The 25,019-nt window shown below is 40.9% G+C and overlaps 1 protein-coding gene across 11 annotated transcripts; it reads left to right on the plus strand.

Annotated features, from left to right (window-relative positions):
- The first annotated feature begins 74 nt into the window (after window positions 1-74).
- Window positions 75-23,954, plus strand: MPHOSPH9 (M-phase phosphoprotein 9). 11 transcript variants are annotated; one of them, XM_077187909.1, is made up of 24 exons: window positions 79-279; window positions 2,631-2,763; window positions 2,996-3,146; window positions 4,376-4,465; window positions 7,394-7,866; window positions 8,113-8,236; window positions 8,909-8,999; window positions 10,265-10,371; window positions 10,744-10,869; window positions 11,769-12,049; window positions 12,735-12,893; window positions 13,841-13,928; window positions 14,811-15,026; window positions 15,856-15,903; window positions 16,261-16,325; window positions 16,758-16,859; window positions 18,411-18,548; window positions 18,696-18,871; window positions 19,598-19,762; window positions 20,079-20,199; window positions 20,512-20,615; window positions 21,424-21,632; window positions 21,994-22,062; window positions 22,959-23,954. In XM_077187909.1, exons 2-24 carry the CDS (start codon window positions 2,657-2,659, stop codon window positions 23,058-23,060), a joined length of 3,312 nt encoding a protein of 1,103 aa, XP_077044024.1. In that variant the 5' UTR covers window positions 79-279; window positions 2,631-2,656; the 3' UTR covers window positions 23,061-23,954. The 11 variants fall into 11 exon arrangements, 10 of the variants coding, with proteins under 10 accessions (XP_077044024.1, XP_077044023.1, XP_077044025.1 ...); XM_054645446.2 differs by having other exon boundaries at window positions 81-279; window positions 11,613-12,049; XM_077187906.1 differs by lacking the exon at window positions 79-279 and adding an exon at window positions 509-584 and having other exon boundaries at window positions 11,613-12,049.
- The last annotated feature ends 1,065 nt before the right edge of the window (window positions 23,955-25,019 follow it).

Below are 25,019 nucleotides of genomic sequence, written 5' to 3' on the forward strand. Positions count from 1 at the left end.
CTCCAATCGGTTTTTTCGGGGACCGGCGCCGAGGCGCGCGCCGGTCGCCTGGCGGCGGCGCGCGGGCTTTGCCGCGCAGCGAATCAGCGCGGGAGGCGCGCGCTCGAGGCGGCCAATCACAGGGCCGGGCTCAGTGCGGAGCGCCCTCTACGCCCGTCCCCACGTTCGAAACTCCCGGCCGCCACTTGCCGAGCGGCCGGTGCAGGGCCGCTTCTGTTCGCCGCTTCACGGCCGCGGGAGGAGGTGGCTGCCGGGCGCCGTGGGCTCTCAGCGATGCGGGTATGAACCGAGCGGGCCCGCGGGCAGCCGGCGGGGGCAGCGCCGCCGCGCTTGGCCGGGTCCCTGCGCCCCATCCCGGAGCCGCGAGGCCGCCCCCAGCGCTCCGCCCCTTTCCCGCAGAGTGACGGGCGATGCAACCAATCGGAGGCGGCGGCGCTGTCAACATCGCGGAGCGCGAGGAGCGGCCGCCCAATGAGTGCTCGGGGGCGGGGCTTGGCCTGAGCTGGGCGGGGCGGCGGAGCGGCTGCGGGGGCGCTGGTGAAGGGACGGGGCCGTGGAGGGGCCGCGCTGAGTGAGGGTGACATGTGAGGGGTGACATGTGAGGGGCCCGGGCACCGCGGGGCGAGCGCGGCGCTGGCGAGCGGACGGGGCGCACGCGGAGCCGGGGAGGGGGTTACGGACTGACGGGAGGCGGCCCCGAGGGAGCGGACGTGGTAGAAGGGTCCCTGAGCCCTCGAGGCCCGGGCTGCTCTTGAAGGCGCTGCAACCCCGCACTGGTTGCGATCTCTGAGGGTCCCTCAAGGTCCGTGGGGAGGTGGGGCCTGGCGGCGGCGGGCACCGAGCCGCCCTGGCACCGCTGAGGGGTCGGGAGGAGTCGGCTCTGGCTCAGGAAGCTCTGCAGAACCTCACGGGCTGCGTGTCGGCGTTTGCTCAAAATCAGCGCCGATATTTCTGAGTTACAAACACCTCGCCGCTTGTATTTTCCCATCCGTGCCCCTTTCTGCCGCTGCGCGGCCGTGTAAGGGCCGCGCTGTGCTGTGCGATCCATGGGTGACAGCGCTCCCGCAGCGCAGTTACAGCTCGCTAATATTTTTTTTTTATCGAGAGCAGACTTCTAATGAGGTTATGAAACGAGCCCGTGTCGCAGCTAAGTCCCACCCATTTGCTGTGCTGCCGAGATAGGCCACCCATGATTGCATCCTGGGGATTGGGGGTGACTGATGCAGCCCCCGTCCCCTGCTCAGTGACACTCCCAGCCTCAGCCGTAGCTGTCAGCTATGACAACCTCCAAGTTTTGCAGGCTTCTGGCCTCTAGAAAATGAAGAAAGCCCTGGTTTTTTTTCTTCTTTTCTTTATCCCACAAAGCTCTGCCAGAGGGATGTGTGTGTCTGTGATAACTTCCTTCCAATTCTGGCATTTTCAGCCCTACCCAGAGGAGATAGTGAGTGAGTACCCAGAAAACATTTCTGCTAAAGCCAAGCAGGCTCCAGTAAAACAGAGGAAAATAGGGCAGTTGTCCATCCGTTTCCTTCTGGTAAAAATATTTTATACTTCTGAAATTATTGGAGATATATCTCCAAGAACTTGCAAATAATGAATCTGTAAAACTCATCAGCCCTGTAAAGAGGAATGGTTGTGCTTTGGAGGTGTTATTCTTCTTTAAGGCAGCAGGAATTTATTCTTAGTGTTACCAGACTACCAAGATGATATTTCTTAATGTCTCTTTTTACTCTCCATCCATGAAATGATCATAAGGTTTCTCTTCAGTGTTAGAACACAGGCTGAATTCACCAGGGTCTACAACATGCTGAATATGCCCTATGTAAGAACGGGTTAATTAATTATTTCAAGGGTTTTCTTAGTGAAAGTATGCAAACTTTCACTAGAAAGTGAAGAATATTTTAGTCTCTCCACAGCCAGTCTGCTGTGAGTGCTGTAAGACTGTGGCCCAAGTATTCTCTATTTATTTATTTATGATGCTTTCAGTTAACCAGCTGCTGTTTTCAACCACTGTGGGACTCCTGTTTGACTCCTTTTTTTGTTGTTTTATTAATTGGTCAAAAATGTAGCTCAATTTTTAAGCTTTCTGATTTAATGTTACATAATAACAGTGAAACAAGGGATCTGTGAAAAAAGTAAGCCAAGCATTACACTCAGAAATGGCAGAATTGGTCGACCCCACTCTAAGTCAGCTGATCTCAGTTTTATTATTTTTGGTGAGTGTGTTTCTTCTAGTGAAGGTTCAGATCCTCAATCACATCTAAATACACTGATAATAGGAGATTTCACACCTTGCACATGGTCTGTGGAGCCCCACATTTAAAGAAAACAACCAATCAGACCCTGAGACCACGGTTTTACCTGGAGTGTTTTGCATTCAGCCTCTTCTCCAGCCAGTCTGGATGTGTTGGGAATCCTTGGAGCTGTGGGAGGCCCAAGGCTGAGTGAGCAGCCTCTGCTTGCAGGGCTGGCCCAGGAGAAGGGAGAGCCTGGCTGTGGAATATTTGCACTTTCTGGGATGGTTTAGCTGAAACAACTGTCTCTCCAGTTCCAATTCTATTTCTTCATATAATAAAGTCAAATGTTTTTTTTAAATAAAGAGAGTGATGTTTACTTCTCTCTGCTTTCAGGGTAATGTCTTACCTGGGACTGAGATATGGAAAAGAGCAATGTGGTGAATTCTGTACAAGAAACCCCTTTGTGCTCTGCAGACTCTGATGGCAGAAACACCCAGAGCTGTGTCTGCAACTTGAATTCTAACAGGTAACGTGCTGAAGGAATCACTAACAAATACTCTCATTATTGTGGTTCTGCTTAGTTAGCATGCCTTCACAGTAATATTGGTATTAAGGTGGAATTCTTATTTCAGCAGGATGAGAGTCCTAAATTGAGTGTATAATTCTGGCAGCATGGCATATGTAGGGTATTGTTTGGGCCACTGTGTTGCACACCTGACACAATAAATAATGGAGCTGTTTTCCTTGTGTTTCTCTAGACATCCCTCATCCAACCCCAGTGGAGTTTCTGGTTACTCAGGGAATACCAGGTCCTCATTAAAGCCTGGTTCTGTTGAGCTGCTTGCCTCCTTTATGCAAGATATCCAGAACATTGGACATGCTAACTCAGAAATTGTGAGGAACTGTGAGGTATTTGATATTAAATTTTCCTTTTTTTTAAAAGTGATATTAACGTATTTGCTTTGCATTTTGGAAGACAAATCTAATGATACAATTCAGCAGCAAGATCTGGGTTTATTCCTAATGTTGGGACAGATCCTTTACAGCAAATGAACTAATCACCTGGCTGGATTTAACTGCAATTTTATTTCAGTGTTTTACAATAATTTGTCTTTATATCTTGGTGTTTAATCATATAACAATATTATATTAATAATATATATTGTAATATAATATGGATCTGAACATTTTTTTCCCCAAAGTTACAATAAAGATGGGAAGTTCTTGAACTGAAAAATTTAAACCATTAAAACTGTATCACATCAAACTGGTCTGAAATTATTCTAAAAATTAGAAGGGCTTTTTTTAAAAAGGGTTCTGTTTTGCTTGACTTATTTATATAATCCATGTGTAAAGATGTGTAGGTGATTAGTTTCTTTCCAGATTTAAACCAATGCAAAAATAATGATGTAGTTTCAATGAACTAATTCTCCAGAATTCTTTTTGGAATGTTTTTTGTCCTTTGTATTTTAAATTTTATCAGTGCATTTGGTTATCATAAGGAGCATCAGTTTTGCACACCATGGGTTTGTTCTTGCAGATTTTTGAGCTCCCTGGCTGGGATCCATCCAAGTGTGTGTTGACAGATGCTTAATTTGGGTTCCCTTTAACACCTCCAGGAACAGAATATTGATGTGTGTGTCCCGTGTCCTGTGCTTCAAGCACCAGGCTCCAGAAACATTAGCATCCAATAGTTTTTAAACATCAGATTTTGCCATCTTTCAGGAATGCTGTGTATTTGATTTTTAAAAAAATCATCTCTTAGTTTCCATGACATAATTATGCATCCTGGCCTTTAGCTGGATTGCTGAGGGGAGGAGTTTCTTACTGAAGTGGATGGACAGAAGGGGGGTTAATTATCAATTTTAGAATTGCCTGTAATTCATGGAACTGGAATCAACCTTTCCAGAATCTGAGTGTTCTTTGCTGGCAGCTGTTCCTACTTTTAGTTTCCACTGATTGGCATGGTGGGGGCTGAATGTGCTGTGGGGTGGGCACCACAGTGCTGTTACTCAACTTTGGATTATGCCAACACCATAATAGGTGTTGGATAGGATTGCAAAGCTATTTGTAGCAGAGAAAAAGGTAAGAGGTGCAATATTTCTGTGCTTTAATTATTTCACTTTGTGATTTAACAGACAAGGTGGATACAGCTACTGAGACTGGTAGAAAAACAATGCCAGGAACAAATAAATGCCCAGCAAGAGCAGTTCCACCACCAAATCCAAGTAAGTGATGACTGCTCATGGAGCTAGATAAAGCTGAATGATTTTTTTCTCCCTCCAAAACAATGCAGAGAGGCAGTTAATGGAAGTGGATGACTGGAGTGCTGTTTAAAGGGAGCATATTTGAGACAGCCTTGGCTAATTAACAAAGTAACTGTTAGGAACCATTTCAGGAGTGATTTGTGGATTATTTGTTTTCAGTTATTTTGTGTTTGCAAACATTTGGTTCAGAATTCTCACCTGATAATGTGATTTTGTAGGTACAAGGTTTTTATGAACTGTTAGACTGTATGATTTCTAATTTTGAGCCAATATAGCTTTCTTTTCATTAAAAAAATGTTATACAATTTATCATCCCCTCATCCAGAGAGTATATAGCCCAGGAAAAGCATCACTGTAATAGCTGAACACCTATCTCACCTTCAGTTAAACAGTTTCCTTTCTAAGAATGGAAAACAATCCATGTGAAGGTTCATATCTTTGCTAAACCCTGTTTATCCATTAGAACAAAGCAATGTATATGTATATATAACAGACAATAAAAACTATAAATATATAATGCTTAATTTCTTCATCATTTTGGTTGCTGTTTTTCCCTTCCCTTTCCTGATGCCCTCCACACTAGTAGTAATCAGCAGTTCCTGAACTGAATTTCCAAGAGGTACTGTCCTTTTATCCTATCTCCTGTTTCTCTGCCTCACCTGCCCCCCTCTCCCATCTTGTTCTTTTCCTGTTTCCTTTCCCTTGTTTTTCCTTCCTCCTACTGTAGTGGTTTGATTCACTCGTTGCTGATCATAGTCCCTACTAATCCATTGTGTTGGCTTTGCTGGTTTTTGTCTTTTTTTAATAGGAAAGGTTACCTCTGGAAGAGCTGAGGGTGTGGTGTCAGCAGGGCTTTCTCACTGCATGGGGTGCCACACTAAATGCAAAATCAGCAGCTAGAACTGAGCTATTTTATGCATTAAATAAAACAGATGGGGCTATTCCAAACTTAGCCTGGTGTGCCAGTGATCCAGGGAAAACACTGAAACACAGGCAGCTCAGCACATTCTAGTGAGAGTAAGAAAAAGACATAATAATAATAATAATAATAATAATAATAATAATAATAATAATAATAATAATCTGCTTTTTGTGGTAGAAAAGCAAGGTGCTGGATCAGCACTCTCATGACTCTAAGGTTTGCTCCATGCTGGGTTTCAGGACCAAGTGTATTAAAATCTCCATCCCTGTGAGAACAGGGATAAAAACCCTTGAATTCCTTTTGGAATCACTGGGAGCAGCCCTTGGCTTATTTGATCTATGCAAAAAAAGATAACTGTGCCAGGGACAAGCTGGATCATCCCATGATCAGACTTTATCAAAGAGATTTTAAAACCAAAATTACAATCCCAAAACTGTAGAACGTACATCTTATTTTTCCATTTTTTTCCATCTCTTGCAGTTATTTTTGACGATGCAAAAAGAAGTAAAAATGCAATTTAATTGGAATAGGAGCCTTTCACTTTTCCTGCACAGGGAATGACAAAGATTGAATGTCAGCAGTGAATCTGATCTTCTCTCCCCCCACTCCATTTCTGTTCTTTCCCTTCTTTTCTCCCTTCCCTACCTTCCTGACAGCTGGATTACAAAATTGAAATATAAATGATTGCTGCAGTCATGATTGAAATCATTAGCAGAACACAAAACTTTGTAGTGGAAGGAAACTTCATCCCAAGTTTTTTGTTTGTTTGTTATTCTTGGCAGGGAAAGGCTGAACTGAAATTCAGTTGTTTGTTCTATTGCAAGTTAATAAAAAATCTGAGGCTTGATCCTGACTAGCATTACATGTAGGTTCCTCTGAAATTAAATATTCTTTTTTATTTCTTACTTTGAGAGAACAAATCATTTTTGTTCAATTTGTTCTCTCCAGTTGCTATTCACATGTGAGTAATGGACTGTAGTTCTGTGAAAAAACATGAGTTCCATGTTCTTAAAATTATTGCAAGTTTTTTCCTTCTTCCTTTCCCGAGGGAATTAGTTTGAAATACATTCTTGAAAACAATTCTGTGCTCTGTCCTGTCATGTGCAAGAGTTGTGTGCTCCTGCAGTTCAGGAATCTCAGCTGGACTCTGCAGAAGTGCTGGCCACAGGCACAAATGTGAAATCTCTTTACAGCCCTTGGCAAAAGCATGAATTATTTCTCAGAGCTGTTTCAGTATTTCCAGAGCACAGCTGTAAAACTTAGAACTTCAAAAATGACTGACCTAATGTACTGAAATAAGTCTTGTAGGCTAAAGAGCAAGTGACCTGTTAAATCCAGTGATGCAGTTTTGGGTTTGCTCCACTCCAATAGCCACCAGAACAATCAAAAGGTAGAACTTTGTACCATATGAACCTAACAGCATAATATCCAAATTGGGTTTTTTAAAGCCAAGTTTTATGCAATAATCTTGCAGAGGTACATTATTCCTATTCTCATGATAAGAGTAATGGTTAATTCTTCCATCAAAGCATCCTTGCAATCTTTAAAAATGTGTATCCAAGTGAAAAAGTGTTTCAGACCTAAATTTAGCCCAACACCTGGGTAGTTTGTATTTCCTTAGCTGGTTGGTAGGTAACTGTAGTTCTGAGGGCAATTAGTGAATACATTCATGCATGTTTTTTACATGAATAAATGACTACTGAGACTCGTAATTCACTGCATGGAATTCAGGATTGTTCCCATGGACATTTTACTGTTATTTTTACTGTTTTATTTATATTTACTGTTATGCACAGTATGTATTTATCTACTTTATGCATGAGATGTCTGCACATGAAAACTTGGAGTTATATGGAATAAATACTCTAAATCTCCCGCTAATAACACAAATAGAAGATGCATCTAAACAGGAATGTGACTTCTGGCAGGATCTGATGGGAGTTGTGCCTTTTCCTCCCCCCGTGCAGCTGATTCAGGATGAGCTAAAGCAGCTGGTGAGGTTACAGAGCAGCAGCACCCGGGCCGGGAGCGGGGCTGTGCCCTCCCTGCCGGGCCCCATGGGGATGTGCTCGGAGGCGTTCGAGGAGCAGGAGAGCCTGGGGAGCCGCCTGGGATCCGGAGAGGGGGAGAGCCCGGCCGAGGCCTCGGGGCTGCAGCGGGAATGCGCGGGCACGGAGGGCTCCGTGAGCAGCGAGCCCTCCGCCAACAGCGGCTACGGCTCCCTGTCCACGGCGGAGCTGAGCCCTGCCCCGGCCGCGCCCTGCTCGGCCCAGCCTCCCCCCGCGCCGGGGCTGCACGGGGGCCGCCTTCAGAACCAAGGAGAACTCCCAGCAACAACCACACTGGAGAATCCTTCATCAGGAAGGAGAGAGAGCTTGGTTTTTCCTACTGGGTTGGAGCATAAAGGTGATGAAGAGCATCAATGTGGGAAAAAAGCCAAGTAAGTGATAAACTTTCTAATGATGGTAATTTATTATAGACAATCCCTGTTCAGTAAAAGCTGGTGGTCACTGGGGGCATGTCTGAGTTGAATGGAACCTCTGGATGTTCTGCTGCTTGATAGATAAATATATTTATTTAGCCTGATGTTTCTGAGTGATACAGGTCTCATCTCCAGTGTTTAGCTGTTGGAGATACACTTTGAGGAATTTCCCCTAAATATGTGTGTGTGTTTCTTACCATCTAGTAAATCTTTAACATCATGGGCACAAAAGTTGAAACAAACCCAACCAAAAAGAGTAACTGCAGATGAAGGATGTGTGAACTCTATGCAAGAAAATGAGAGAGTGAAGAGATTACCACTTGAGAATGTAAGTCTCTTTGTATTTCATTATGTTTTTCTAATGCTATTCTTGTGACTGGTATTTTTTCAGAGTTACAGCATGTTCTCATTCAGCATATACTTTCATATTTTAAGCATTTGAGTTCCCATTCACATATTTAAAGTTCATGTGGGCATAGTTTACTTCCTGGATCATTCCATACTTAGGCACGGAGCTATTTTGGTTTATTTTATTCATTGCCTAATTTTTGTCTTAACCCCTCCCTGAGTGGCACATGTTCTCTCCTTCTAGAGATTAGGCCACACTCTCAGCTGAGGCTTCAGGTCATGGCAGTTTATTGTGCCCTGTAATTTTTAAAGGATCTTTGATTTCAGCTGGTGATTCCTCTTCTGGCACACAGGATTCTTTGTGTGTTAAGGCATTAACCACTTTGCTCAGGACAAAAACACAGGCACATGTTTTAGGAAATACCAGTTTAATTATGTGGATTAGCTTAGTTCCACTTTTGGCTATGATTACCCTCAATATAAATGCTGTAGGTTTGGATCATGCTGTATAATTGTATTTAATCTCTTTGCTTAAAAAGTCTAATAACATTTACATGCAATTTTAAACATTGTACCTTTGTTTTGTTGTTGTTTTTTTTTTCCTTACCTTGTGGTTTTTCCTTCTGAATTTGTTTTTCCATTGTAATTTTAGACAAACCTTACTGATGCTGCTTTGCCACCATACACTTTTTACCTCAATCAACCCAAGGAAAGTCCAAATTCTGTAGTGTCAGAAGCTTCAGGTATAGTTAATTTCTTGTGCTTAAATTCCCTTTCTTTTAAATTCTCATTTTTAAAACTCTTACTGGAATGCATCCCCAATAACTTCAGGGAGGTGAGGAGGATTTAAGCACTGACAGGCTTTGCTATAGCATTAATTCTGTTTCTTGCTTCTGTTTTCAAACTGATGGCAGCTCCTGTGTATTGCTGCTGGCAGATGTAGGACATGCAGCAGTTGGGATGTTTTTCCAAATTTCTCAGCATTTCAAAGCTGAACCTTGTGTTTAAATCCGTTTCATAATGGAATTAATGTTAATATGGTAGGATATGAAACATTAGCATCAGTGGTGTGGTAATTACAGGAGTTGATGGTAATAGAGGCAGAATTTCTTTACACACTGCATTATTCTTTCTTGTCTGTTTACACAGTTATAGAATCATATAGATTCCATATGATTCTCTAACTGTGTAAATAGACAGGAACAGAATAATGCAGTGTGTAACCTGGTGATTCTTTAATTTGGGGGGAGGGTTGCTTTTTGGTGTTTTGGTAAGGCTTGGCTTCGTGGTTTTGGGGGTGTATGTGAGGGGTGGTTGGTGGTGGATTTGCATGGGTTTGGGGGTTGTGGTTATTGGGGTTTTTTATCAAAGCCAGACAAACTAATTCACGTATTTTGATCATAACAGGGTGGATTCATTTCAGTAACAAGCAGGGGCACAGAGATGCAGCCCTGCAAACTCTGTATAATTGTTGCTTCTTCACAAGCCACTGAGAGAGGGACACATTTAAGAGACTGGAGTGGGATTGAGGCTGTGTCTGTTCCTCTTGTGCCATCCCTCTTAGTCCTGGTAGTTTGTCTTTGCATGCTGCAGAGTGCTGCACAAAGTGAAGAGTTTGTAATATCAGGTGCCTGCCTGGGATTGTTCCTTGGGTGGTGCCAGTTTTAAGTGCTATACTGGAATCATTAGAAATGTAAGTCATGGTAAATGAGGATTTGCCCCTTGAACACCAAATCTGTGTATTTGAACTGATTTATAGCTTTTATCCCTGGTGCTGGATGATGTGAGACTGATTATGTTGCCTGTGCTTTGCATTGAGATTTTTCTAACTGCTGGCCTGGTAATAAATGCTCTAATGACATCCTTGAGCAGTAAATGCAAATAACCAATGTACCATTCTTGTTACTGACCAAATAACATTTTACTAATGGGTTTTGGATTCCTGTTCTAGAGCTGCCAGCTTGACATCTGTAGAATTAATTTTCTTCTGGTATTTTTTTTTCATCAGGACTTTCATACTGGAAGTTAGATGAAAAAGAGATGTATCACACTTTACCAGAGAATTTTGGAAGTGACTTGCCTGATGTCTTCTCCACAAAAGTATCACCAGTTCAGGTAAACTTTGTACATGGTTAAAAGTTATTATGTAGTTGCTTTTTGTCTTTGCTGTTTGCCTGTGATGGAAAGAACTCTTTTGTTATCTCAGTCTCTTATAAGAGAGACTGGGATTATTCCTGCACCCCACTAATCTCCCTTGAAATTTACTGACCTTTTGTCATTCAAAAGGAGCTGTGTATAGGAGATGAGCAGTGACTAATTAGTATGTTAAAGGTGTATGTGCCTTGTTAAAAACCCTTTTTTAGCTTGAGTGAAGCTGTGTGCTCTGAGCTGCTTTATTAGCTAAACCCACCCCAGAACTCGCTTATCTTTGTTGGGGGTGGAGGATTGTGTTCAGAAGAAGTAATGTAGCAATTTTGCCTGTTGAAGTTGTCTTCTGCTGATGAAAGGAAGTTGTCATCACTGAAGGATATTTATCATAAAAGACAAAGGGAAAACCAGCAGCTGCCAGACCAGAGTTTTACGCCTTCTTCCCAGCCAAGCCACCCACCAGAGGTAACATCAATTTCTTTACTTCACGGATCAGTTGAGGATGTGCTGGGCATGTTTCACACGGCTTGGCCCCTGCTGCCACCTCCAGTGTTGTGCTGGAACAGCAATTTGAGCAGCTTGGGAAAGGATCCAGCTTGGAGAACCTCTAAGAGCAGCCTGAGCAGAGAAGCACCTTTGCTGCACAACCTTGAGGATGCCGCAGGGACGGATCCGCTGCTGCTGGGGCTGCAGCTGCTGAGCTGCACCTGGAACTGCAGCACCAGGGTTTGTTCCACCCATGGAACAGAGCAGGCACAGCTTGTGGAAATGATTCTTTCTCATGTCTATTTTTTATATAGCTCTCAGTCCTGGACATAACTCAGGAATGGTGGCTGCTGTGTGTACTGTTTAGGTAATTGATGAAGTGCTTTTGTAACCCTGCAAAGTTATTGTTTCAACACACAGGCAGACATCATAATCTTCCAGGCTGCATAACTGAAATTTCAGAGCTTTTCTAGAAAGCTACAGATCTTAGATATGTCCTTTATTAATGGAAACTTAGAAACTCAAGTTGCAATTATTGGGAATGTGTATTGTCATTTCAGTGTTGCAGAAGTGACATTTTATTTGTCACTTCCAAATGATTGTAATAATATTCAGTATAATACCTGCAGTATGTTCTATGGTTTACTGATGCCTTGAGATAAATCTTGTTCTTGTAAATGGAGTTAAATCACAATTTTTTAGCATTGTAACTTATTTCCTAGATCTTGACGTTGGACCCGACCCTGCATATGAAGCCAGGCCAGCAGAACCAGGGACTCTGTTTTTTCAGGACTCCTGCAGACTCTGCTCCCTTTTCTCCAGACTCTATGGCAGAGCCCGGATTTCCAAGTCATTGTGACACAGACTCTTTTTCACAGACAAGTCATTCACCTCAGCTGGATGATTCTCCAACACACCCTGCCAGCAGCAGGGCTGTGCACTTGGACCTATGGAGAAATCACCCATTCCAGAGTGAAAACAGGGCCAGGTCTCCCTTCCCAGTGGCTCACAGGGATGCTGACAATGATCATTCTGTCAACGCTGAGGAGGAGGAAACTCTGACTCTAACTCCATCTTCTCTTACTCAGTGTGCTGACAGCACTTTGCCGGATTACAGCCTTTCAGTGGCATCTCTTGAAGATCCTGTGGTAATGTCTAAGTAAGTAATTTTTTCTTTTTTAAAAGTCAAAAGTTTGGTACTTGTATGAAAGGAATGAAACAATGGTCGTGAGCCAAACAAAATATGTGAGTTTTCTTGGTTGTGTCTCTTTATACATAAAAATAAAAATACATCCTTTCTCATAGGCTGTGTGAGGGAGTTCATTTAGGCAGAGAATTTCAAAGTTCTGGGGAGGGTTTTTTTTTTTACTCTAGAATCAAATGCAGAGAAGCACAGAATTTACTGTGCTTAGGAAAAATAAAAATCCTCCATTCACTGTTGAAGCTCTGATGATTTACACTGGACAAGCAGACAGGGCATATCTTCCATGTATGAGGGCTTTAAAGTAAAAGTAAAGCTTTAAAGTAAAAAGTAAAGCTTTATTTTGTGTTTGTATATATAATTTGTATATAATAATCATATATACTTGTATATACAAACTAATATCCAGGTATATAAGTATAAATTTGTATATAATAATCATAATATTTATCTCTATTAATGCGAAGACTTCTCTGCCTTAGATGACAAAGCTGTCTTTGCTTTAGGTTCAATGCAAATAGAGTTTTGTAAGGGACATCTCTGTGCTGAGTTCATTATGTCCAAATGAATCCAGAATCCACAAATTAATCCACATGATCGTGTGCATGGCTGGAATTCTCTAAAATTCTTACGTTGAAAACAGGATTAGGCAGAGCCTGAGGGAAAAGCACGCCCGACACATCGCTGATCTACGAGCTTACTATGACTGTGAGATCCAGAGCTTGAAACAGCAGCTGGAGTCCAGCCACAGAACTGCTGCATCTGAGGAGCTGAAGCAAATCAATCAGAGCCTTGCTGACAGGTCCTGTTTGTCCTTCCTGTCTTTCTCTTTAGGTGGTGCTCTGTGTATTTTCAAGACTGAGTAGCCTTGTTTGGAATGTCTCAGACAGTTTATGTCCCTCTTCAGTTCTGAAGATTTCATGTATCTGTGATACTAACATTTCCCTCTTAAATATAAACTTTGCATTATTTAATGCAGTTGCTAAGTTGTGGCTGCCCCATCCCTGGTTAAGGGGTTGGGCAGGGCCCTGAGCTGCCTCATCTTGTGGAAGATGTCCCTGCTCTTGGCAGGGGGGTTGGAACTGGATGAGCTTTAAGGTCCCTTCCAACTTGAACTATTCCATGTTTCTGTGGAGATCAGCTCACTATTGTTAGACAGTAAATGTGGTCTTTGGACCACAGCTCTTGTTTGACCTGTTTTTTCCTGGAGCCAGTGCAAGCTTCCCTCAGGAATGGCTGGCAGGCAAAGGTACTCTGAGCAATTTGTAATGGAATGATTTTGATTTTTGTTGGGAAGATTCTGCTCTCCTGTCATGCTGGTGAACATCATCCTCCTGTACCTTCCATGTCACAGCCACAGGTCTCACAGGAGCAGTCCTGAGTTCATTGCTGCCTTTACCCTGGAGTCTGGGTGCCCCAGCTGTGCATTCCATTATCTACAGCTTGAGTGTTTGCTGTACAGAGAATATGGATGTGATTTCTGTATAATTATTGACAGTTAAAACACATATTGCACATTTAGACAGCTGAAATACTGCACAAAATTTATGAATTCCAGTTTCCTTCTCATCCCAGTCCACCACAGCCCTTCTGAGCAGAGACACTGGTGGGGCTGAAAAACGTGGGAGGAGATCACAGACTGGGCACCAAAATTTGTGGGGATGCTTGAGGAAGGAAAAAAGGCTATAAAATGTAGGTTTATTATGTGTAGATTTCAAGAGCTTGGTGTAATCTCTATGTTCCAAACAGGTGTGACCAGTTAGATTCAGCTCTGAATGAAGCAAGTGCTCACATAAAAGCCCTTGAAAGTAAGAATAATCAACTAGAAAAGCAAGTGGTAAGTATCTGTTCTTAAACCAAGTTGCTTTTTAAGTAAAAGGGTAAAAGAATTAACTTTTTCATTAATCAGTTGATCAGTGTTTCCATACTTATCTCTTTTTATTTTTAACCTTAAAACCTTTCCCTTAATCTATAACATCAGCCCACATGTTACACAGTGACTTTCCTACCTGAGTTTCTTAGGATTCCCTACTTGAATCATCATCACTGTTGCTTATGAACTTTTTTCAGGTTAGCAGGGATCAAACAAAGTCTAAGAGTGAAATACTGTGATGTGTTTGTCCCATTCCTCTTTAATTTTCTTTCTTTATTTATTTTGTTTTAATTACTTTCTTACTAGATTGGTGATAAAAGAAATCTCACGCTGGGGCAAAAAACCCCTCTTTAGGTATATTTGCTGTTTTTCTAGCTAGGGCAGACCTGTTTGCTTGTGCATAAATTAATGCATACCTGCATTAATTATTATTCTAATTAATTAATTAATTATTAGCCAGGTAATTATTATTAGTCAAAACCCAGGACACTTTGTCATGACAGTTGAACTTTGTCATCAGAGTTAGACCTGCAGAGATTAATTCCACCTTCTATAGGCATTTTTCTATGCTGGGAAGTCTGTCAGATGGATTGGAGGTCTCACCTCTAGATATTTAAAATCCTATACAATAAATACATTTTGGGTGGGTTTAATCTTCATTTTCATTCTTTCCAAGTCAAAGAAATGAGCAAAAATCTTGTTTAGTTCATGTACAGGTGTATCCTTGTTTTCTGTGCGGGCGATTTCAAGATAATTCATTGAAATTAAAACTAATCTTAGAAATAATTAATCTGCCAGGAAAAAAGGGTGTTTCAAACACTGTAAAGGATGTTTGCTGTCCTGCAGGCAGATTGGAGGGAGCGTTTCTATGCCCTCAGTGACAATTCCAAGGCGCTGCAGGAGCGGCTGGAGGAGATGCGCACGAGCCACAAGGAGAAGGACAACACCATCAGCCGCCTGCAGTCCCGCCTCAGGGAGCTGGAGGAGGCCTTTGAGAAGGCTTACAAGTTATCTGACAACAAAAACACAAGGCTCCAGGAAGAAAACAAAATGTTTCAAAATGTGAGTAAGGAAATGGACTTTGGTGTTGGCAGGGGGGTGGCAGCAAGTCCAGGTGTGAAAATACTCTGAGTTTACAGCTGGGAAGTGTTAAGGCACAACAAGAAAACAGAAATTCCTCAGCTGACTCCTTCCTAGGCTGGGTGTTGGAGGGCACTGTGGACCTAAAAGATATTTAAAAACAATTATTTAAGGCAGCAAATGTAGACTTGATGTGGTAACCCTTGCAATAGTTTGTCTCAGGAATTTTATTACTCTAGGTTGAAGATACTGCATGAAATTTTACAAAGTAATTTTTCCTCTCTTAAGCTTGTTGGAGATGGACTAAACTTTTCATAGCTCATCCCAACTTGCTAAAACTGTTCATTGTGTGTGGTTTTAGTCTGAATCTAAGGAATTGCTCCTCTGATTGTTTAGGAAGAGCTTTATGGAATGTTTAAATGGACTGGCAGAATGGGTATTAGCTGGAAGAGCTACTTCATGCTTTAACTTCTTTTTTACAATTGAAATTTCAAAAGACAAATTCACTTTTAAAGTCTCTGAGGAATCTAACTGGTTCATTCATTCAGTTTCTTTAGAGACAAATAATTTGAAAATTAGAAATACATTCTATAAGTAGCTCTGTCTCCTCCTGTCCTGTCTATAACTTTTTGTTCCAATTGGAAGATGTTGATAAGAAGAAGTTAACAAATACTATTAAAGTACATTTTGTATCCCCTGTAGTGCTTCTGCATGTGTTAGCCAAGCTGTTGAGATGATTTTACAGCAGCCAACAAAACTGTTAATTGACTGTGGTCTCACTGTGGGTTGGTGTTCTTTTGTTTTGTTTTAGCTCTTAGGAGAATACGAATCCCTTGGAAAAGAACATGAAAGAGTAAAGGTAGGCACACAGTGGGTAATTAAAAACCTAAACATGCAAACTTTCTGATAATATTCCAGATGAATTAACTGAAATATCTTGAAAAAGCTCAAACAGAAAGATCCATATTTATCTTTACTGGTAACTTTCTTCTTTGGAGTCCTGGAGGGAAAAGGAAGGAAACTGGAATTTGTTATTTTCCAGTCATAGGCAGCAAAAATACTGCAAAGTCAAAGCTGCAGAAATTTAATGGACCCTTTGCACTAGGAAGGTGTAATTGATGTGTTGTTTCCAAGACTGATGTGGAGTTACTTGGGTTTTATTTAATGCACTTCTGTAGTTTCTGGACTTTTTACATTTTTCTTTGTGTCCTCGTAGGATTCATTAAATACAACTGAAAACAAATTGCTGGATGCAAACACAGAGATTTCTGATTTGAAAAGGTAACTGTGAAACTTATTATTGTTTTAACAATATGAAATACAAACTGTGGGCTAAATGTCTGCTCCCAGAGTGTGAGGGCTGTAGATCTTTCAAGTTTAATCACATTTTATGAAGCATTTCATGTTGCTTCATGCTACTGGTACAAACTAAAAATCTCATTAATTTAGGATATGCATTTTTTTCTACTTCTCTGCTTCATCAGCAGTGTTGTCTGGTCCTGTCTTTCTGGCCAGATTTACCTGATTTATTTAACTTCAAATTCAAATACATATTTATATCCATATTTAGATAGAGATGCATAGACAGAAATGCAGCAGTTGCTCTTGTTCTCCTGCTTCATCCAGAATATCTGAATAAAATGAGCTAAACTCCTAAGAAAGATGATGTTTATTTTATGCCATTTAAATCATCTCCTAATGCATCTTTTTAAGGACAATTTTAAAACTTGAAGCTCAGCTCAAGCAGGTGGAACATGAAAATGCCCTGAAACTTCGCCATATAAGTGAAAATCGTTTAAGAACCTCTTGTGCCAAGTAAGTGAACATGAAGACATGAAAACAATGTGTTTTAGAATAGCTTTGGACATGTTTTGGCTAAAAATGGATCAAGATGAGGTCAGTCCATGGGCTGAACTGGATTGAACACACGTGATGTAATCCAGAGGTTGGATATGCCAAGAAATTCTGAAACCCAAGTGAATACTCTGCAATGCATCTCTGCCCTGGCCAGCTGTGCCTGCTCCTCACAAAGCAGTGTTTGCTGGGTCTCAGCTGAACTCCCAGCTCCACAAAGATCTTGGGAATTCACCTGATAGCCCAGTTAGGCATTGGAGGTTTTCCTTGTGTGTCATTGGTTTGAAAGGCTGATTCCTGCTCAGTGGGGTTCTAAATAGAATTTGTACAGGTAACCTGAGAGCAGAGGGGAAGTTCAGTTAGAATGAACACTCTGGTTTGAATTGGGATTTATGTTAAGGAAAGTCAAGTTGATCTGTGCTCTGCTTTTGTTTGTTTGAGGGGTTTTTACCCCATTTTAAAGGCCTGAAAAGCTTTGTCCCCCCTCTGGTTTTTGTTACTTTTGGCCTGGTCAGTGTCTCTCCCATTTCAGCACTGATGCTCTGGAGCCCACATTAATGACAATTAATGTGGTTTGGGGATGTCCATTGGGATGTGTGGAACAGGAGTATCTTGGGGAGATTAGAATTTTGGTGATTATGAGGACAGAAATATGTATGTATTAATCTATTAAAGACACAGATTTCTGTTTAGAGCTCTTTTAATATTTATGAACCAGCCCTGTCAACAATGAACAGAATACAGGAAGGCCTGGACATGGCAGACCCTGTTCATCAATCAGGGAGGGGGATGTGAGAGCCAGTATGGATTTAGAAGTTAATCTGTCCCTAAGTGATCCCAGAGGCTCAAGGGAAGCCTCATTCCAATTGAATGCCCAGCAGGAAGATTTACACAATAGTGCCTCTAGTTCATAGCTTGGGTAAACAAGTCCCCTTTTTTCCTAATTATCTGCTTTCCTGTGTATAGAAATCACATTTTTCTTTTGATATCTCAAGATAATGGTCTACTAATTGATACTTATTAGTTGATATTTGTCACTCAGGTTATCAACGCTGGCTTTTTCTTGTTTTTTGTTTTTTGGTTTTTATTTTTCTAATAATTGTTGTCCAAAGGAAAGCTGGGATCAGATGCTCTGAACTACTGCAGTAATCTCCACCAAATGTTTTCATTTAATTAGTTGAGATCTACTTGCAACCCAAACCTGGGTCTGAGTAAGCAGCATTAAATTACACAAAGATCTTTGTGGAGCTCTGCATTCTGAGCAGATTGTGTAATTTAGACTGAAACCTCAACATATGGCTTTTTTTCCCCCCAAATATTCTATTTTTACCTTGCAAGCATGTTTTTAAAAGCAGTTACTTTTCCCACAGTATTTACAAGTTTATTGTATATTTGTTTTTGTTTACTGGAATAAATCACAGGTTTTTCTTAAAAAACAAAACAGAAACAAACATAAACCCCCCTCCCAAACTCCAAAGCCTTTAATAATTTTGGAGCTTTTTATTCCCACAGCAAGTTGGGAACTCCTGATGTCAGCAGGAGAAAGTGGTTGATACCAGGAGCTGAATATTCCATTTTCACTGGGCAGCCTTTGGAGGGCCAGGAGAGCCCCAAAGACAACAGGCTGGAAGAAACCTATATTCCTTCTAGGTGAGTTGGTTTCTGAAACCTGAACTAAACTAAAATCTGAACTAAATTTCTCCACGCTTTTTGTTTATTCTGTTCCTGTTTGTGTACATGAAATAAAATAAAATACTTGATTTTTTGTTTTCCTTCCCCCACCTCATATTATTCAAGGCACCATTCTCCTCCTGAGAAAGACTCCTCACAGGAAGACTCTTCAACCAACACAATAGGAAAGAAAGAAAATGAGATGTCTGAAGCACCAATTATAAAAGCCTTTAAAGAACTTGAAGAAGGAAAAACCCTTAAAGATTGGGGTACACAGACAGAAAAAGAAGATGCACCAGCTAGTAACTCTTATTTTTATATTCCTGAACATGTCTTTACTGGCTTTTCTCTGTTTGCATGTCTTTTGCCTTTGCTATTCTCAGCATTCAAGTCCACCAGGCTTCAGTGCTGGGATAAAAAAGGTTTTGGCATGCAAACTTGTGGGGTTCTCTTAAGAAAATTCAAAGTTAGATATCTTAGTGATTTGTTTAGAATAGGGGAATGCAGAGGTTACTGTTAGGTCTCAAGTTGAAGATTAGTTAATGTGTCCTTTTCTCTGAATATCTCAGTATTTATAAACAGTTAATGGAGTCCTAACAAGGTCTGGCTGCTGTAAATCCATTTCAGTTTCCATGGTGTTTATGGGAATGGAACTGAGGGACTGGGACTGCCCTGAGCTGTAACAATGCTGATGTAGAGAAAATGCTGAGTCTGTCTGAAAATCTTGTACTCTGGGCCTCAGGCAGGTCCTTCAGCCTTTCCCAGAAGATGCTTTTGCCCTGATTTCCACTGTTTCTCTGTTCAACTGTGTTACTCAGCATAATTTCTCTCTCACACACTGCAGAGATCCATTTTCATGAGTTAAATGAAACATGAATTTCGTGTTCTGAGTAGGAAAGAGAGATTGAGCAGAACAGCACAAATAACGTTGATGTGAGGGATAAAAAGCTCAGTTCAGGGGAATATTTGTGAATTCTTGTGCTGAAAAAGATTGATTAATATGAGAACTTTTTTTTTCTTTTCATTAGAACCATCAACTCGACGTCAGACCGTGGGGTTTGTTGAACCTTCTTTGGTTGCAAGCAGATCTCCAGAGAAAGGGAGAGACCAGCACAGACCCAAACGGTTCAGCTCCCCCTCTGGCCAGAGGTCATCGTCCCTTCCTCCTGCCAACAGGAAATCCAACACTCCCAGTCAGTGCCTTGCTCAGCTTTGCTTTGTGTCCCTCAAAAGGCAGAATCAAATCATGAAAGGCTGCTCTAGAAAATGGAAAAATAGGGACAGGGTTTCTACATTGTTCTGGCAGTCTGAAAAAGTCATGTCTGTAATCACAGAATACGTGAGGGTTCCAAGTTTATTTTCATTTTTGCATGTTGTGATGCACTTCTCATCTAATGGAGATAAACATGCAGCCAGCTTTGAAGAGCACTGTTTGGAGCTGCAAGCACACGAGTGGGAGGTACTGCACTGGGGACTTTGAGGTACATAAACATTCTTTGTCTTTTGCAGCAAGAAGAGAGATAATGCTGGCACCAGTGTCTGTGACATACAGCCCAAAACGATCTCCAAAGGAAAACCTCTCTCCTGGATTCAGCCATTTGCTCAGCAGAAATGAAAACTCAGTGACAAGGTGAGAGTCTGGTGAATACAGTTGTGTTCTGATCATTTTTAGAGCAGCAGGATGTTTATCCAGGCTTCATGCTGCTGTTTCTTGTTCATTAAATATCCTTGAAAATGAGTTGTGAAGATTTCTGAATATAAAGCTAAGTTGTGCTTTTTAAAATCTGGCAAAGAAAATGTAGAATGATTGAACAGGATTTAGAAGACTTAATCTTCTAAAAAAAAATTGTTTATTCAACCAAAAGGTGAAAAAGTAGAAAAGAATGTATTGCTTGGTACATGACTGCTAACAAGTAATTGCTGTGTGCTTCCTGCTCTGTAGGTTTGATATACTTCTAGATGACCTGGAAACTGGTGCTGCTTCTACTTTACAGCACAATAATCCAAGGAAAAGGCTCCAGTTTCAGTCACTAGATGATGTAGAAGGTAATCTGTCAAAGTGGAGAACTGTTCTTTATTTTTGTACCACAATTCTTTCCACAGTGGTAGTGGCTGCTTAACTAGAAAGCTGACTCTTTACTCTGTGAAATCCAACTTTTAAAAATCCTCTAAATCTTGCCTTATTCCTGTAGACAGAGAAATCCTATTCATACAGAATTTTATTTTTATGTATATGTGTGCGTGCACAAACACAGTGGAACAAGAAAAATAATTAAATTGAGAAAGAAGGGCAATACATTTCCCTGTGCTTAACTCAGTTATCCAATGCATATCTTAGTGGGGTCTATATTAAGATGTACACACTGAGTCATGCTAATAAAATCCTATTGCTAAACATTGCATTATGGACAGCAAAGAGTAACTAATAAAACCAGTTGTTTCAGGTTTTTTGAAATGGTTGATCTTTTCTCACTTAGGTAGTCCTTGTCACCATGTTCTGCTTTTTGGTTTTATCCATGCTCTTACTTAGACTGGTGTTTGCATGACAACCAGTCAGCTTGGTGATACTTTACCAATAAAAGTAATTCCTAATTAGTACAACACAGGAATCTGGTTGTTAACCATAAAATATGCTGTGTTTCAAAGATCCCCTAAAGATGACCCATACAAATGCTTTGCATTCCTTTGGGAAGCTGTTCAAGCAAGGACTGAGGCTTTGCTCTGCCCTCTCCTTGGCTCATGCACTGCCAAAACCACACTGCTCATGCTGCCATTAGTTTCTTTTTCTGTCCTGTGTAACAATTTCCCAGATAATTACAAAACAAATAAAACTATTCAACTGTTCTGTTGCTAGGAAGGCAGCATTCAGGTGTCAGGCAGAGCCCCTGTACTGAATCTGTCAGTAATGGAATGAAGAAAGCAGCAGCAGCTTGGGAGGAGAGGAGCCAGAGACACGAGGCCGTGCAATCACCTTGTGAGGAAGACTTCAAGTACACAGCAAGGATTCCCACTCTGGCTGAAACTGAGAGGCTTTTTGATGAGCTGACTCACGAAAAGCAACAGGCAAAGATTATTTTTGTTTTCAAGTTGTGACAAATAGTAATTGTTCTCTGAGAGGTGAGGGATATGGAGCCTTTTATCCATGGAATGTGTGGCTGAAATTCATGCACAACTTCAGTGTCACATCAGGAATGTGCCATTGTCCTTCCCTGTCCCTAAATTCATTAAAGGAGAATTTAAAAAGGAGAGTCCCTGTAACAAACCCAGTGTGGGTGGGGGCTGGCACAGTATTATGGTGTTAAAGAACAAAACTCTCCATGTAGCTGTGATCCATACACCTCACCTCTCCTTCTGTAAGAGGACTTAGGAAGGCTCATATTGGCTCTTGAAACTAATTTACAGCTGAAGTGTTTTCTGTTATTAGATTGAGGCTGCACTCAGCCGAATCCCTTGTTCTGGTGGAAGAATGACCTTGCAAGCAAGACTAAATCAGGTGAAAAAGCTTCTCTGTATTACTGTTCTCTTCTGTTCTTCCACAACTGAGAATACATAATGTAGAGGAAAGATCCTCTGGGTAGTGAGTGTGATTACTGTGGGAATTTTTATATTGGTTTTTATATTATTTAATATCTTCTATTTTTTGTACATGGGATGCTTTTTGCCAAATTACTGCAAGAATAGTCTGCTCTTGTGCTAAAACTGAGAGGGAGAGAAAGGCAATGCATTAACAAAATGCAGTGACTATGAAATAGATCCCTGAAGCTGCAGAGAGGGTGTTGTGCTGTAGGGGAAATGGAAAGGTTTAGTTTTTGTTTGGTTGGATATTGTCTCCTTGAAAGCACAAAGTAAGAAGGTAAAAATAACTGGTTTAGGTGGAATACAGGGAAGTGCTGTCTGTGGAAAACTCTGCAGACTCTTTTAAGAAAAACAAGTCTCAAAGTTATCTTATAGAGGTCTCTGCAAAGCCTTCAATGTCAGCATTTCCTGAATTGTGATCCCAGGGTGTGTTACCAATTTATCAATTTGAAATTAAAAGTTCATTCCAGTAAATCAATACTGCCACTCATTACAGTGGTCAACTGTTTCCTAAATATGCTTATTTCCTAAATATGCCTAATATTCCTAATTATCAGCCTGTCCTAATTCTTGTCAGGTTTCTCTCATGGAGTTTTGTAAGTCATGTGTTAAAAAAGCCAAAAAATACATAAAAATAACATGACAAGTTTGTGGGTCTGGCTCTGGTTTTTGGGTGATAACAATGCACCTAAGGCCTCAAAAGAGATACCAGGAATATAGGAATGATAGCAGTTTCCTAATTTTAGAAGGATCATTGGATTTCATGATACATTATTAATGCTTTTTGTTCTTTCTTTTAACTCCTCCTTTTAGGAAGCCCTGGAAGATCGTTTGGAAAGAATTAACAGAGATTTGGGGTTAATACGAATGACTCTGAAAAGATTTCATGTTTTGAGAACCTCTGCAAATCTTTGACAGTTCTTGACTGCAAATATAGTTTTTTTTTTTGCACTAATATATAATGATGCACTCAGTAAATGCAAATTGTTTTGTATTTTTATAAACCCTGAAAAGTAGTTTTGCAACCATGTTACCCTTTACAAACAGCAATATTTTGTACTTCAAACAGCCACCTCTATTTTAAACGTATTTTGTTACACCTGAGAAATCAATGTTTATCCTGTATTGTAATATTTTTAGAAATATTAATTATTTTTAAATAGTGATATTCAATTTATAATAAGAAACTAAAAGGCAGCTCGTTTTCAGAAAAAAAAAATGGTAGTGTTACCCTTTTGCACTTGGTTTTCCTCCACCATTTTATAAATATTTATGGTGTGATGTAAATACCTCCTTAGCCAAGAGGAGATTTTGGACTTTAATACAAAAAGCAACATGAGTTACCTGTGCTGGAGAGAACCACTGTTGTGTGGTAAATCCTTTTCATTTAAACCTTGACCATGGGTGTTTGTCCTTGGGACAGAACTGTGAGCAACACTTGCACTGTGGCTGCCTGGGGCGGGCACATCCTTCTCTGGTGGATGGGAAGCCTCCCAGCAGTCCCATGAGGGGTGTTTTGATACTGTGAGTGCCAGGATCCACCTGGCAGCAGCCTCCTGCCTCCCAGGGAACAGCTCAGCTCCAGCTGACACTCCAGGACTGGAACTCCTTCCCTGAAGTTACTGGTTCCCTGTGCCAGGCTGGGTTTTGTGCCAGTGTTCTGTTCGTGTACATTTCATGTCTTTGTGAACAGAAATTAATTTTTCTTGGTGAAAAAAATGCGTATTTGCCAGTTGACATGTTGTTGCATTACTGTCCAACATTGATATTTTGGTTTGTATTTTAATATTAAATAAATGTTTAATTAGATTCTTTCCTCCTGCCCAAGTACAGTAATAGGCTCTGGGATATTACATCAGAGATAATGTAGGTTTTAATCATATTGTGTGTTTCAAATTCTGTCCTTGTTCAAGATGTTTGGCCACCAATGATGTGATTACAGGGCCAGAATAGCTGTCATAAAGGAAGCTTGAGAAGGTCTGATTCTAAAATTAGAGTGCTGTGGTTTAAGATATTTGATGAGGAATTATCCAACCCATGCATGGTCTTTTCAGAAATTCTGTAGTTTTTGCAACCCTGTGGGTACTCCCAGTGCAAGATCAGAGCTGGGGAGAAGTCAAGGATGGGAGCTTCTTGTTTACTCCTTTACTCTAAAATGCAGAAATTGGGTCTGAATGCTTGGAGAGGACTTGCTCCAATGTATTCTCAGTCTCCACAAACAGATGTACAATTCTGATGGCATTCCATGTTCTCACTGGTAATTTTTACTTAGAAGGGGTGAGGGGTGGAAAAAATAATCTTTTCTTCCCTATATAACTCGATTCAGCTGCAGTTTTCCTACTCTTCTGTTATTAACAGGCACAATTTTAAAGCATTCTTCAGAAATATCAGTCAGCCAGCGGGATTTTTCCAAGGAATCCATCACAGGAACAATTCATGAGTCCAGTAATGGTCTTGTTTTCTTTCATCAGTGCTACAGCAAAACCAAAGAATTTTCCTGACAGACATTAGAGGCAAGTAGGTAAATCAGCTCAGCTCTTTCACTGCCTCTCCTTGTAACCTCCCTTCATCTCCATTCTCTCCAGCACTATTCATATTCATGGACTCTTTTTTATTACATCCAGAAAACTGAATTGTGAGTCAGAATTTATTTTTTAATCAAAAGTCCTCCTCCATCTGTCGGAGCTCTTTAGGCTATTTCTGTTCTATTATAACACTGAAGGGGGAGAAAAAAAGTGTTGCTTTGAGTAAACTTCTAGGCCAACCTTCCCAGCTATCTGTGTGACCTGTTCCTTTGGCCTGATTCATCAGAGGGGCAGAGGCTCTGCAGTTCCAGATTAAATCAGTGGGAGGCCTGAATGCTCAGTGCTCCTG

The sequence above is a fragment of the Agelaius phoeniceus genome, chromosome 18 (genome assembly GCF_051311805.1).
Source record: "Agelaius phoeniceus isolate bAgePho1 chromosome 18, bAgePho1.hap1, whole genome shotgun sequence".
Lineage (NCBI taxonomy): Eukaryota > Metazoa > Chordata > Aves > Passeriformes > Icteridae > Agelaius > Agelaius phoeniceus.